Below are 14,631 nucleotides of genomic sequence, written 5' to 3' on the forward strand. Positions count from 1 at the left end.
TATCTTTTGCACACAACAAATGGACACAGTTTCCATACATTAACTTAAGTAGCCTATACTTCAGGTACAGGAATGGCCTGTTTTGTAGGACGCATCAGATGTCCTTCGCGGCCTTAAATCACCCAAAATCCTTTGCGCACATTCCAATTCATGTAAATAAACGGACGGAAAATGAGTTGGTACTGAGTTTATTATCAAATGCAAGACAAAAATAATGTTTTCTGACACAAAATAGAAGTTATCTTTTGTTTTGCTGTAGGCTAAATTAATCACTAACACTAAACTGAGAGACCGCATACGGCTGTCATTTACTATATTGCATTAAAGCCAGTTAATATAAAGATTTGTAACAAAGTATTTTTCCAAAAGTATTTTCGTGACATGACTGCGGAGGCGGGAACGTGCGTGACGTAATCATGCGGACTTGCTACTAGACTGTCTCTATTGTTAATTGCTGAGGAGGTCACAGGACACTACTAGCATACAAGCCTCAGAAGGACTAGACTAGGAAGGACCATAGACCGTAAAAAGGGAAGGACGCAGTCTCGGTAGAATGCGTTTGAGAAGCACCCTTAGCGCTGTGACCAAAATATATATCTGACATCATTCTGATGCTGCTCCAATCAGAGGGCACGAATGAAGACGCGCTCCAGTTGCTGGGTGTAAAGTGAATGACGATGCAGCTGCATGTTGTTGTAGTCTTTCAGTATTGTGAAGATGTTAAGAGCAGCGGCACAGAGGAGTCTTTGGACAACTTTCAAAACAAGGTGTGTATTGTTTTATTTTCACATGTTGATTCGATTTTATAGTTAGGTCTATATCCTATTAATATATTATATAAATGAATATTATATTCAGTACACGTTCGATATTAACTTACTGAAATATGCACGTAAAATGACACAGCAACTTTTTAATAAATAAATAAAAAATATAAATATGTTTAGTTTATTTGAAATATCGTTAAAAAAGTTTGGTACAAGAACAAAATGAAATTTTCTGGCTGCGTAATATCTTACATATAATTAACACATGGATGTATACAGCATCTGTTGCACTCATTTTGCACAAAGCAAGCACAAGTGCTCCTGTTTGTCACAGAAGACAGATTAACATCCTGTAACTCTTGCATGATGCAGGATGCTTTGACTAGATGACACATCTGGGTCAGTAAAGTTCTTCTGTTTTTCTGTAGGACTGAACTCTGAGATTCGGGAGCTGCTTTGTAACCCAGTACAGATTTTTCAAGAGTCAAGGTGTGGTATGAATTTATTTAACATTCTTTGTGCAGAAGACTTTGTACGAAATATATATAATAAATATTTTTAAATGTTCTTTTTAGTTGACTAGATATGCATGTGTGTCGCCGCAGGTTTGTATATGGGTCAATGACAAGTGATGAAATGCTAAAGACGAGAACTATTTTTTAAATCAAGTTTTTGTGTCCATGTTTGAAAAATATCTGTACTATTTTCTACAAAAATGATACTATGGCTTATTGTAAAAGAGTCTTAACAGTTTACATAAACTATGACTTTTTTGTATGAATATTTAATGAGACTACAATCCCCAGACTGTTAATTTTGTTATATGTAAGTATGCTTATGTATATATTTGTCTATGATTTAAGCTAATATCACATTTAACAAAAACATTTCCTTATTGTTTCCCCCTTAAATCAGCTTTCAGTAAACTAATCCACCATGAGTGCCCAAGTGGAGGCAGATGTCCACACCATATCTCCTGAGATGCCTGCCATGTTTGATGGAGTGAAGCTGGCGGCTGTAGCTACGGTGCTGTATGTCATAGTACGGAGCCTGAACCTGAAGTGTCCCACTGCGGCCCCTGACATCACCTGTCAAGATACCCCTCTCAATCGCTACCTGCTAAAGTCTTGCCCCGTTCTTTCCAAAGAGTGAGTGCTGTGACCTAGAAGACTTTCTTCTCGACTCTCAAGCTGACGTCTTCTCACACATACATGGCCATCTTTTTTAGATGGCAAAATACAATTATTATGTATTTTATTGTCTTTCTTTTTGCTATAGAATGACTGTAGAAGAATCTCTATTTAGCTAAATACATTTATTATTAAAAAAATAATAATTTTAGTTTTCAGCACTTGCATATACCTTTGCCTGAATTCGTTTACACAATATACGGATTCACGAGCTTGGGAACTAGGGAGCTGATTGAGACGCATTCCTAAATTAGCTGGTTTTAGGTGTGTATAATAAGGGTTGGAGCTAAACTCTGCAGAGCGATTGCCCTCCAGGGGCAGGTTTGGACACCCCTGCTTTTGAGCTACAGTTTATAGCCATTACCCTATGCATCCAGGTACATCCCTCCCTTGTTATGGGGAAAGAGTGGACATCTCCAAACTGCTCTTTATGGGAAGATGGGAAGGGTGAAGTCCCCTAAACCCTGTGGCTTGCGTAAGTACCTGCCCATGCAAGATGGAGCCACTGCCACCTTTGACCTGTTTGAGCCACAGGGCATCCACAGCACTGGAGGTGAGCTTGGGTTTTACATTGAATGTGTGCATTTTAAGACCTTGCCAGCCTGTCGTTCCCATCCACTAAGGGTGTTTATGATTAAGACAATTCCTCTGGAGGTTGCTCCTACTGTTACCAGAGTTCATCTGTCCCTGTCTCATCACAGATGACATCACCATGGTGATCTGCCCTGGGATTGGTAACCATAGTGAGAAGCATTATATACGGACCTTTGTGGATTATTCCCAGAAACAAGGCTACAGGTGCTCTGTTCTCAACCATCTTGGAGCGCTACCAAACCTCGAGCTGACTTCCCCAAGGATGTTCACCTACGGTAAGCCATGTGTGTTTGTTTTGAAACCCCAAACTTTAAATGTTTTTAATGTTACTAAAGTATATACTGTATAAACAGTACCAGTCAAAAGTATGGAAAAACAACATTTTTTTTTATGATTTTGAAAGAAGTCTCTTATGCTCATCAAGCCTGCATTTATTTGAACAAAAATAAAGAAAATGTTATATTGTAAAATATTATAACTTACATTTATATATATATCTGTGCTGCAGAGCTGAATTATCATCAGCATCATTACTCCGGTCTTAAAGGAACACTTCACTTTCATTGAAAATAGGCTCCTATTCCAACTCCCCTAGAGTTAAACAGTTTAGTTTTACTGTTTTCGAATCCATTCAGTTGATCTCTGGGTCTGGCGGTAGCACTATTAGCATAGCTTAGCATAGATCATTGATTCTGATTAGACCGCTAGCATCTTGTTAAAAAATGATCAAAGACAATAATTACATTTTATATTATGACCATCAGAAAATGAAAAGTTGTGATTTTCTAGGCCGATTATTGCTAGGAACTATACTGTCATTCCTGGTATTAAATAATCAAGGAACTTTGTAGCCGTACCATGTGTGCAATGGCGCAATGATATTTCCCAGTGCATGAAAATAGGCTAACTTCCGTCAACATTACTTGACAACCTGCTTGCACAGAGAGCGTGCTGGGGACTATTTACAGGTGATTTGAACTGATCTGTTTAACTCCAGGGGAGTTGGAAAATGAGCCTATTTTCAAAAAAAGTGTAGCATTCCTTTAAGTGTCACATTATCTTTCAGAAATCCTTCTAATATGCTGAATTATTATCAGTATTGGAAACAGTTGTGCTGCTTAACATTTTTATAACCTCTAATACTTTTTCTAGGATTATTTGATGAATAAAAAAAAAAAAACAGCACTTATTTAAAATATATACACTACCGTTCAAAAAGTTTGGGGTCAGTCATTTTTTTATCTCTTTTTTTTTTAAAGAAACAAATACTTTTATTCAGCAAGGATGTGCTAAATTGATTTTAAAAAAGTGATGGTAAAGATTTAAATTATAAAATATTTAAATATATAGATGTATAGGTGTAAAAGACATTCTTCTTTCAGACGAATACAATATTTTATATTTATATTTTAGTTATATTTTAAAAAGTCCTGGCTCTTCCAAGCTTTATAATGGCAGTTGCCTGTTGCCTCGTTTTTGAAGTCCATAAAATTGCATCTATCCATCATATAACTGCTCCACACGGCTCAGGGGGGTTAATAAAGGCCTTCCGTATTCAACTTGCAGAATATAATAATGCATGGCTTGATGAACATAAGACACTTCTTTAAAAAAACATAACAAATAGTCATGTTTCCAATCTTGTGACCGGTACTGAGTGTGTGTGTATATATATATATATATATATATATAATTTTTTTTTTTTTTTTTTTTTTTTTTTTTTTTTTAATGATTTTTATATGATTTGAACAACTTATTAATATACTTATATTTAAATGATTATCATTTTAAAAAATGTACAGCAACCACTGAATGCTAAAATGTTGGTTTATGGTTTATCATGTAACACTATGTTAAAGGTTGTACCTGGGAGTTTTCAGCCATGGTGGGCTACATTAAACGCACATTCCCACAAACTCAGCTCATTGTGGTGGGCTTCAGTCTGGGAGGAAACATCGCCTGCAAGTACCTGGGTGAGAATCCAGCCAATCAGGAGAGAGTGCTGTGCTGCGTCAGTGTCTGCCAGGGATATAGTGCTCTCAGGTGAGAAATTATTATTCAGTTATACACTTACTAGATGTTTTAATAGGCAAGTAGTATTTTGAGTAATGTTTTCTGTTTTCTGTATTTGTGTTTAGGGCTCAGGAGACATTTCTACAGTGGGATCAGTGCAGAAGGCTGTACAACTTCCTCATGGCAGACAACATGAAAAAAATCATTCTATCTCACAGGTTAGTATTTTCATTTATCAAATCTGATTAGTCAAACACCCCATTGTGGGGTCAATGTACAGCAAACTAATAATGATCCCAAAATAAACCACTTCAGGATGATACGATAGTCTCAAAGAATGAGCACTGTCCTCGTGGATCTAAGTCAATTACATCTGTCCTGTAGGGGAAGTTTATTTGGTATGAGCTCTAGCAAAATGGAGTCTGCCGACCTCAGCCGCCTGTATACAGCCACCTCACTCATGCAGATTGATGACAACATTATGAGGTACTTTAAATGCGTTCATGAAACAATTCTGACCTGCATTAAAGCATCAATACCAAGGGGGGCTCAGTGTTTCATTTAGGATGAGTGGCAAAAACTCTGATGGACTGCATCTTATGTGCCTATAATGATTCTTCTCTATTAGGAAGTTTCATGGACACAACTCTCTAAAGGAGTACTATGAGAAGGAAAGCTGTGTGCATTATATTCACAATGTAAGTAATATTGTTAAAAGCAGCTAATATTAAGCCATCATATTTGATGTTTTTTATGAAAACCATGCTCTTTATCTCATATCAGATCAGCGTTCCTCTCCTCTTGGTGAATTCTTCAGATGATCCATTAGTCCACCAGTCACTGCTGACGATCCCTCGCACACTAGCAGGTATATATTTGCTATCTATTATCTATATATTGTGGATTATCATCGGCGTCGGTTTTACCGTGTCAATTCGAGCCATGCGTGTATGTATTGGCAGTAGTGAGTCTCTGTACTTGTTCTGCAGTAGCAGTTGCGTAACAGATCTATTCCGCCACGACCAAACATATCAACATTGTCCTATCTATTACCATGCCAAACACTCAAATATCTCATGCTCATGGTTAATTCAAGTTAACTAATGTTAACAAATCAGACCTTATTATAAAGTCTCGCCAACATTTCAATAAAACTCGTCTGAAACATTATCAGCGTTGTAAAGCAAAAGGCCGTGCGTTTGACACTTATGGCTTAATAGTGCTTTTAGGCGTCCATTAAGACTCAGCCCTGCCGAGTCTAAGATCCTGCACTGGACACCTGTGCTGAATTTTTCAGGGCCATCTGATCCTTCCCTCTGTGATTATTTATCAGATTACTGCCGTCAGCTTCTTCCTTCAAGCTTCAGGTGAACGATCCAACAGCGAGCCCCTATTAACAAGTCTGCCACGCACAAAGGAAATATGCGTTACCTAATCTTCAGCTCCTTGCACTGAGCTTCAACGGAACTTTAAAGTTGATGCATTTTTAAAGACGCCACAACACAGGTCTTTGTAGGCTTGCGAGAATATGTCTAATTCATTTTTAATGCTGTTAATTGGGTTATATAATTTTCAGTTTATAATGATAATAATATGGTCCATTTAGAATAGTGTTGAGAACCAGTTCTTGTTCTGGTTTAGTTAATGCGATGCGAACGGAATACAGTTTTAAAAAGACAGAAGCTGTGTCTCATTTCGTTAAATTTTGAAGGCTGTGTCCTCCGGAGCAGTATACAGAGTGTCCTAAATCAGAATTAAATGAGACGTCCTTTGTAGGACACATAGGCAGGAAGTATCACGTAGCCATGCCAACACGTTCAGCGCTCTCACGCCAGTTATATGAACGAAAATTATTTATAACTTGAAAATGACTATGAAATGTTTCTTGACAGGAATGTACTGTTCTAAACATTTAAAAAGCACTAAAAACTTGTAATCATGCTTTCCACAACTATCTGTTTGAGGCAATACAGCTCAAAAAGCAAGCTTGAAACTAATTACATTTAAACACCACATCAACGCTTGCATGTATATCTGTCGGCGGTGCCGTTTTTTCATATAATATAAAAATATAATGGCGACCCAAAGAATTGTGGGTTATCTGCAGCAGCGAAGGAACACCTCATGCACACTCCGAATTCCTGTAAAAGAAGGGCACATCCGAAGGGTGCATTTGGAGTGTCCTACTCCCTTTTTTGAAATGAGACAGCCTTATGACGCATGCAGCCTTCGAATGCCACCTCCGGAGGACGAAGCCTTCTGAAATGAGCCACAGCTAGAGTTTCTTGCACTACAGTAACACCGCTATTGACTGAAACAGACCGTGAGAGAAGTGCAGTCTGATTCTCATGTTTCCAATGAATCGCTTCTTTTTAGTGAATCAAGCATATTACGCAACCAGTGTAGTCAAATTCCCTAACAAATGCCTCTTTGTGAGTCGATTCTTTTTAGTGAATCAAAATTATTTTACGCACTGAACAAAAGTCTCACGCTATTTTAATTCTAAAAAATCTTACATATTGTGCCTTTAAGTTCCTTTAGATTCACTTAGAATGTTAATAAAGTTTTTTTGCACAAAAAAGTCAGATCTTTTTAGTAAATAAATTTTTTTTGTGTGTGTCTTATTACCGAACAAATGTCTCTCCATAAAAAAGTCTTTTTAGTGAATCAAAAGCTTGTTGCCCAATGAGTGTAGTCCGATTACATAACAAATGCCTCTTGTGACTCATGAGTTCATGACATTAATGTTCCTTGAGGTTCACTCCCAATGTCAATAAATGTTTTTTTTCTGCTCAAACAACAAGTCTGATCTTTTTAGTGAATCAATGCAATTGCGCAATCAGTGTATTCTGATTCCCGAACGAACACCTCTAATGTACCGTTTTTGTGTGAAATAACAGCATGTTGTGCAACCAGGGTCCAGTTTCTGAAATAATGACTTTGGTCGTAATGTATGTTTTATAGTAAATAAAAAGAACAAATAGTGCAGTTCGACTCTTGAATGAATGAATCTTATGAATCAAATATTTTTAGCGAATCAAAAACATAACTTTAACGTAAGTAAAATCCCATTCCTGAACTAATGACACTGATTTTTGATGAATCAAACGCATACAGCTTACATCTAACTGTAAAGAACCTTTAAACCAGCGTAGTAACAGAGTGGTCATTCATGTTATGTGTTGAGTCTGTACTGTAGGCTAGTATTTCATAATATAATTTTATAGTATTTTTTGTTTGTATTGCGTTTATGCTTCTCCTAAAAACACTGTAAATCTTTACTGTCTCCTCACAGAAAAAAAGGAAAACGTGATCTTTGCTCTGACACTTCACGGAGGTCATCTGGGCTTCTTTGAAGGGGCTGTTCTATTTCCTCAACCCCTTTCCTGGATGGACAAAGTCATAGTCAGTTACGCCAATGCTATCTGCCAGTGGGAGAAACACAGGCCGCAGTGCCACAAGGAAAAATAATGCAGCCTGCAACACAAGCAGGAGTTTTGCTCGTTCGCTCTCTGTTGAGGTTAGATGATGGTTTCTAAAGGTTTGATTCATCAGAGTTTACTCTGGCCTTCAAAGAGGAATTTGAGAGAAGGCACATACAGTAATTTACACTGACTATAAGTTGAGTCAGATGTCAGTGGTGTTTCGCTACAAAGCTGAACGGACTGTGCAGAGGGATTCATAACATGTTTTTTAAAAGGAACCTTGTGTAAAAAAATATATGGCAAGAGGAGATGGTTAAGACTAATAACTAACACGTTCACCAGCTGTCATTTACATAGTTTTTTAATATACTCTGTTGTCAGTGTATCTGTTTTCAAATCACCTTTGTAAGAAGTTTTGATTAGTTTGAAAATTAAGTTAATATTTGGATACGTTTATTAGAATTTGAAAGTCTTTCAGGTTGCCTTATGTTTTACTGAATTTATATTCCATTTTTTAAATGCATCACTATTGTTGCTTTAGTGGCACAATTATTTTCAGTAAATGTAGTTAATTGTTTGCTGTGGATGGGAGAGCAAACGATTGTAGCAATATTCATTTGTCTGACAATGTCTTCTTCTATTGGCCTTTTTTTTAAAAGTACACATTTTTGTTACTATGTGGGTGAGTTAGGTCTGCGTTTATGAAATGTCTTATGCCCAACCAGCAGATGGTGAAAATATGTTTTTCTTTTCAATCTCTGTCATTCTCTATATTGTTATATTAGACCTTTAAATATACATGTCCAATCATTTGCTTTAAATTTTACATTAAACCAAGGTAAGAACAATGGCATATAGTGTTTTTATTGCACTCTAGAAGTTATTTAGCCTTTTCACCTGATGTTTTGATTTGTCATTATGATAACCATGTAAAATCTCTTCTCTGCAATATATAACAACTGAAAACAGACAATATCTAATCCTAACTCATTTATTATTTAAACTACATGGAAGTTTTGTTTAAATTAAAATAATTCATCATTAATTATATTATTAGTGCCATCAAATCAATCAATCGTGATTAATTGCATTCCAAAATAAAAGTTTGTGTTTACATAATATGTGCATGTAATATATGTGCGCATAATTATTATGTGTGTGTATATATATATATATATATATATATATATATATAAAATGTAAATGTTGTCTATATAAAATATGTCTATACATGCAAATATTTCTTAAATATGTGTGTGTATTCAAAAATACATAATACATAGTACACACAAAACTTTTATTTTTGGATGTGATTAATCGATTAGTCAGCATTAAATATGATATTACATTTTTATTTTTAATGATGTCTCTATTTTTTGTAATGTAAAAAACTTTGTGTGTGTGTGTAAAACTTGTAAAGATATTTTGTATCAGTCTTGCAATATTTGCAGTCTTCATATAAGATTAATGTAAAATAACACAGCACATATATTATTTAATTTGACTTCCTGAGGCTGATGATCAACTTTTTCTGAAGGTTAAGTGTCTTTCACTTAAAGGTTTTTTATTTTATTACCCATACCCTGAAGAAGGCTGTTTGGGCCGCTACGCGATACGGATCTGTGGAAAATTGCATCTTATTCTCCAGGAAAAGATTGATGTACTCAAGCATAATGTTTGACATTCCAAATGGTTTTATTTATTTTCTTTTGAAGGAAATACATGATAATGTATTAAAGTTGTCATTTTAAGAAAATATACAGAGTGTTACATTTGGAACATCATATATGCTCTTAACATTGGTTGGTTTAAGTATTTTCCCGTTCTCAGTTAACAAGAGAAACAACAGAAATGTCTGAACTCTTTACTCCTCTATTTGTTCCAAAAGAATATCAATGTTTTGGGGTAAATTTGGAAGCGGCCCTGCCTCAGATTAGCAAGGAATGTAAAGCACAAGTTCTCGTGTCACAGAACTAACAGACCTTATCTGTTTTTGTTCCTCTTTGATGACATCTGGAGCCTTTTCATGTGAGGTTGGTGGTTTGGAACGGGAACATCTCTATGCTGATGAGTTCACTCTCAGAAAAAAACACATTCGATCATTCTGTAATACAATATAACTACAACGACACACTTTCACATTCTGTTACAGTGACACATAAAAAGTGCTTAGTCAAAAAGATGAGCTGCTGTGACCTTGCCATCATATTTAGGGCCTTTCCCATCAAAGTCTGAAGGCAGGATTTCAGCATCAAACTCCTTGTAGTAGTTCTCCAGCTCATCACCGTGGACAAACACCTTCAAAGACACAGAAAGTCAACACCACGGGACTCCATCATCAATAATTATTTCCCCATTAATTCTATTGAATAAACACAAGTCACCCTTTCCAGCAGTTTGCTCTTCATCAGGGGTTTGACCACATTGTAGGTGGTGGTGAAGTACCAGGGCTGGTGGATAAAGTGCACTGCTTTGAAACGTGCAGGGAAAGAATCCTGTCATACCGAAACATAAGGTAAATTTAAGCTTATTAGTATATGTATATGTAAAGATGGGAATATATTTAGAGCGTGCATTGTGTTAACGGTGCACTCAATGTTGTTTTAATGTCATCTTGGACTTATACTGGCACCTAGTGGCATGGTTGCAGCATTACATAGACGCAAATAGTTTTTAGTTACTGATTTTAAAGGTATATTCACCTAAAAATGAAATTTACCCCAAGATTTACTCACCCTCAAGCCATCCTAGGTGTATATGACATTCTTCTTTCAGACTAATGCAATCTGAGTTAATTACTTTTATAATGGGTGGATGTGCTTTTTTGGGCTGCCATTATAGAGATGTTGGAAGAGCCAAAAGAAAGAAGTAGAATTTTTGTGTACAATGTTTTGATTAAAGTTTTTTTTTTACACAAATATAGATCTGTAATAGTTGTTCCAATTTTTGTGGCATTTAAAAATGATTAGATTATTTTTTATTTAAAACGAATACATAAAACTCCACAAATTAAATGCAATATATATTGATTATCACCCCTTAATTTGATTAATTTACTTATCCTTCGCTTTCAATGTATGCTACTTGTATATTTTGTAATAAAAGTCAGCGTGTCACCTGCAACATGTCCACCATTTTCTTCAGCTCTGTGGGTTTGATGCCGGAGGCTTGCTGCATGGTGAAACCCTTGAAGTTTTCAATGATGCAAAACCCGTTGATCTGAGTCTCTTCGTTTTCCAGAAGCTTCTCCAGGATCACACAATAGGCTCTGAGGATCTGGAGCAAACACAATATCAATACATGTAGCAGGCTTAGTCTGTTTTTTCAGCAAGAAAAACACACCTTTTTTTTTTACACCATAAAAAAAAAAAAAAAAAAAAAAAAAAAATCAATAATACAATATATTTTTATAAAAATATATATAATAAATATTTATATATAAAAAATACAACTGCAGTAAAATTGTAAAATATTATTTTATTTAAAAAAACCTGTTCTGTTAATAACTGATTTGTAAAAAACTGTATTCTATTTAAATATATTTTAAAATGTAATTAATTCCTTATATGCAAAGCTACATTTTCAGCATCATTCCTCCAGTCTTTAGTGTCACATGATCCTTCAGAAATCATTTTTAAATAATGATTTGCTGCTCAAAAAACATTGCTTATCATTAGAAACCATGATATTTTTTGATGAACAGCATTTACTGGAAATAGAATTAACAACTGTAACTTTTGCTGTCCTTGCTAAATAAAGTGTTAGTTTACTGAAAACTGACCCCAAACTTTTGAATGGTAATGTACATTTTTATTAATAAGAAAATAAATGTACAATCCTACAACCTGTTTAGCCTATTACCACTGAAAAAATTAAATCACCTCATCAAAAGTGATCTCCTCATAGTCCCAGTTCTCAATGTTGAAGAGCAGCACCACACGGCCGTATTTATCTCTGCTTGACAGGATCCCTGGGTATCCGGCCTCAATGGTGCTGCGGACAGCCTCAGGGGTCAAGTTTTCAAAGAGTTCAGGGTAATCCCGTCTGAAGCGCACATAACCTTTAAGACAATAAAACCAATGTCTGTTTTAAGGCGAGTAGCATTCTGGTGGCAGCAATCGTATACATATCCCTTGGACAAAACTACTTACCCTTCATGAGTTCATAAGCCCTGTTTATTTCATATTTCCTGGCACGGACGAACCTCACCAGCACACCATCTGGTTTTTCCCCAAAAGTTTCCTGAACACCTTTAGCAAGGTCGTCTCCAGAATCCGCCTTCTCTTTAATAATACCTCTAAGTTCCTTGACAGCTGACACTCGCTTCTCATCAGTCTCATTTAGCTCATCTTTAGCCTACAATGACAAAGTTTAAAAAAAAACACACACACACAAAAACAACATTTGTTATAAAAGCAACAAGTTAGAACTGTTTTTATGTCAGAATGCGCAAGTATGCTAACTTGTTAGCAGATGCTAGTTTATGTTGTGGCAACTAGATTTTAATTTGTTCTCAAAAGATCTTATGCCACCACGATGCTGAAGGTTTCTAGGTTTTTAATAGTGTTTTAACTATAGGATTTTTACTACAGTGTTTTGGGTGGCCACTATGTGGCTGAAATTTAACGATAGCATTGCTTGACTTAGCAAACACTGCTAATATTGAGTTAGCTATTGTAAATTCTTATTTATACATCTAAAATGTGCTGTATTCTGGGTAATTGTGTTTATTTTGTACATTCTAAAGACTTGTTCACACCTTCTGCATCGTGTGGTCGGGTATTTGTGCGCAGGATCCGAACACCGGCCCATGATCTTTGACCGTGAGGTGCTCCAGCTTAGCCCTGAGGGCCTGCTCCTCCTCGGACACCATCCGGAATGATCCACTCTACAGAAAGTTATGAAGAAAGACTCATGAAAACATCCTAATCCTGAGTTTGAAGCAAACACTTTAGCCCTAATCAATGAAAGCTAGTGTGGGCCAATGCTAAGCTCACTCACATGAATTCCATAAAGCCTAGTAAACCCGGTCTGAGATTGGGGATAAGCCGCTAATGTTCATAGCTCTATCCCTGCATTATAAAAACGCCTTGTTCTTAAAGCATTTGTTCACCAAATGAGTGATGGTTTGGAGGAAAGTGCAAGATCACAATGTGTGACATAACAGGGACTTAGGACTTCAGATTAGTGGAAAATACAGCTAAGAAAATAGTTGTAAAAGCTATCTTTTATTATTATAAAACTGTACTTATTTATTAAGAAAACTGTACTTACAACAACAGCCATTGCTTCAGATGCTCAGTGTAATGTTCTGTGGAAAGAGAGATATTTATCACAAGAAAATATGTTTTTTATGACAATTATCACAGTTTTTCTATACCATTAGAAATTATGAAAGTTGTGTGACTTTGTAAAACTGTAAGTTGTTCTTAGCATTTGAAACAAACACTCATTAGTTTGATTAACTCAATTTTGTAAGAAGAAAAGAGAAAATTATTCAATATTATTTTAATTTCATCATTCATCAATGATAGAAGTCATTTTCAAACATTTGGATACTCAATATGATGATTCCCCTTGCAAGCAGGATATATTTTATAAAATGTTAAACTTCTGACCCTGGACCACAAAACCAGTCAAAAGTCACACAGGTATATTTGTTGCAATAGCCAACAATACAGGTCACAATTGTTATTTTTTCTTTTATGCCAAAAATCTTTAAGATATTAAGTAAAGATCATGTTCCATGAAGATATTTTGTAACTTTCCTACCGTAAATATATCAAAAATGTGTTAATATTATAGTAATATGCGGTGCTAAGGACTTCATTTGGATTTTTTTGATTCCAGATTTTCAAATAGTTGTATCTCAGCCTTATTTATTCAGCCTTCATATGATGTATAAATCTAAATTTAAAAAGAAATTGACCCTAATGACTGTGGTCCAGGGTCACAAATGTATAAACAGTCATTTTTCTTACCCACTTATAGAGTAATAACATACCAAAAAAAATTAAACAAAACAAATGATAAATTTATAAAATAATATTTTTTCTTATTCAAAGATTGTTTTCTTATTTCAACTGTCAGTGTAATAGCCTACACTTGAGATTAAATTCTTGATTTTTGACTAGTCCTTAGAAAGCAGAATGAAAGAATAATGATTTAAATTTTGGTATTACTTTTTTTAACACACTATTAGAGTAATACAATTCCAAAATAATTAAAAAAAATGAAATATCACCAATCGTTAAATATCGTTTAACCAAAACGATAGTTCTCTTTACAAAACAAAAATCACTTTAAATCACAATCACTTTAAAAGTATAAAAATTATCCATCCATCATCATAATTAATATTTTAAAAGATTAAAAATCAACATAACAAATGCTATCTTAGGCAGGAAATGTCACTTACCCGCTCAAACCACCAGAACTGAGTGAGGTGAGGAACAGGTGGCTTTAATAATTTGTAGTGTGACCCCCTGAAGGATTAACAGCGTCATATGGGATTATGCAGAGCAGATTTAATGTTAATCAGTGAAAAACATTGAGAAAAGGAGCAAAGAGAACATTGACCAATCGCCTACAGCCAATAGCATCATGGCTCTAATGTTTTAATCAAGAGAAACCTTCACTGAA

The 14,631-nt window shown here is 35.3% G+C and overlaps 2 protein-coding genes across 3 annotated transcripts; one reads left to right on the forward strand and one right to left on the reverse strand.

Moving 5' to 3' along the window:
- The first annotated feature begins 443 nt into the window (after nt 1–443).
- Nucleotides 444–9,031, forward strand: abhd2b (abhydrolase domain containing 2, acylglycerol lipase b). The gene is made up of 11 exons (XM_067436152.1): nt 444–767; nt 1,196–1,256; nt 1,683–1,915; nt 2,335–2,510; nt 2,659–2,826; nt 4,411–4,594; nt 4,690–4,782; nt 4,949–5,050; nt 5,193–5,262; nt 5,348–5,432; nt 7,860–9,031. Exons 3-11 carry the CDS (start codon nt 1,704–1,706, stop codon nt 8,033–8,035), a joined length of 1,266 nt encoding a protein of 421 aa, XP_067292253.1. The 5' UTR covers nt 444–767; nt 1,196–1,256; nt 1,683–1,703; the 3' UTR covers nt 8,036–9,031.
- A 683-nt stretch (nt 9,032–9,714) lies between these two features.
- On the reverse strand, nt 9,715–14,509 carry rlbp1b (retinaldehyde binding protein 1b). Of its 2 annotated transcripts, XM_067436529.1 has the most exons (8): nt 14,408–14,509; nt 13,264–13,300; nt 12,749–12,877; nt 12,141–12,345; nt 11,871–12,049; nt 11,107–11,265; nt 10,374–10,484; nt 9,715–10,287 (listed from the first exon to the last, which is right to left on the reverse strand). In XM_067436529.1, the coding sequence occupies exons 2-8, from the start codon at nt 13,273–13,275 to the stop codon at nt 10,159–10,161; spliced, it is 924 nt and encodes a 307-aa protein (XP_067292630.1). In that variant the 5' UTR covers nt 13,276–13,300; nt 14,408–14,509; the 3' UTR covers nt 9,715–10,158. The 2 variants fall into 2 exon arrangements, with proteins under 2 accessions (XP_067292630.1, XP_067292631.1); XM_067436530.1 differs by lacking the exons at nt 13,264–13,300; nt 14,408–14,509 and adding an exon at nt 12,991–13,052.
- Nucleotides 14,510–14,631: the final 122 nt, after the last annotated feature.

Source organism: Pseudorasbora parva, chromosome 25, assembly GCF_024679245.1.
Source record: "Pseudorasbora parva isolate DD20220531a chromosome 25, ASM2467924v1, whole genome shotgun sequence".
Classification (NCBI taxonomy): Eukaryota; Metazoa; Chordata; class Actinopteri; order Cypriniformes; family Gobionidae; genus Pseudorasbora; species Pseudorasbora parva.

Excerpts from the sequence above, each read along its gene's own strand:
- abhd2b (XM_067436152.1), top strand. The coding sequence starts at position 1,704 with ATGAGTGCCCAAGTGGAGGCAGATGTCCACACCATATCTCCTGAGATG. Across the intron at positions 4,783-4,948 it reads AAAATCATTCTATCTCACAG|GGGAAGTTTATTTGGTATGA; the intron begins GTTAGTATTTTC and ends TCTGTCCTGTAG. Across the intron at positions 5,263-5,347 it reads GTGTGCATTATATTCACAAT|ATCAGCGTTCCTCTCCTCTT; the intron begins GTAAGTAATATT and ends ATCTCATATCAG.
- rlbp1b (XM_067436529.1), bottom strand. Across the intron at positions 12,346-12,748 it reads CCGACCACACGATGCAGAAG|GCTAAAGATGAGCTAAATGA; the intron begins GTGTGAACAAGT and ends TTGTCATTGTAG. Across the intron at positions 12,050-12,140 it reads GGCTTATGAACTCATGAAGG|GTTATGTGCGCTTCAGACGG; the intron begins GTAAGTAGTTTT and ends ATTGTCTTAAAG.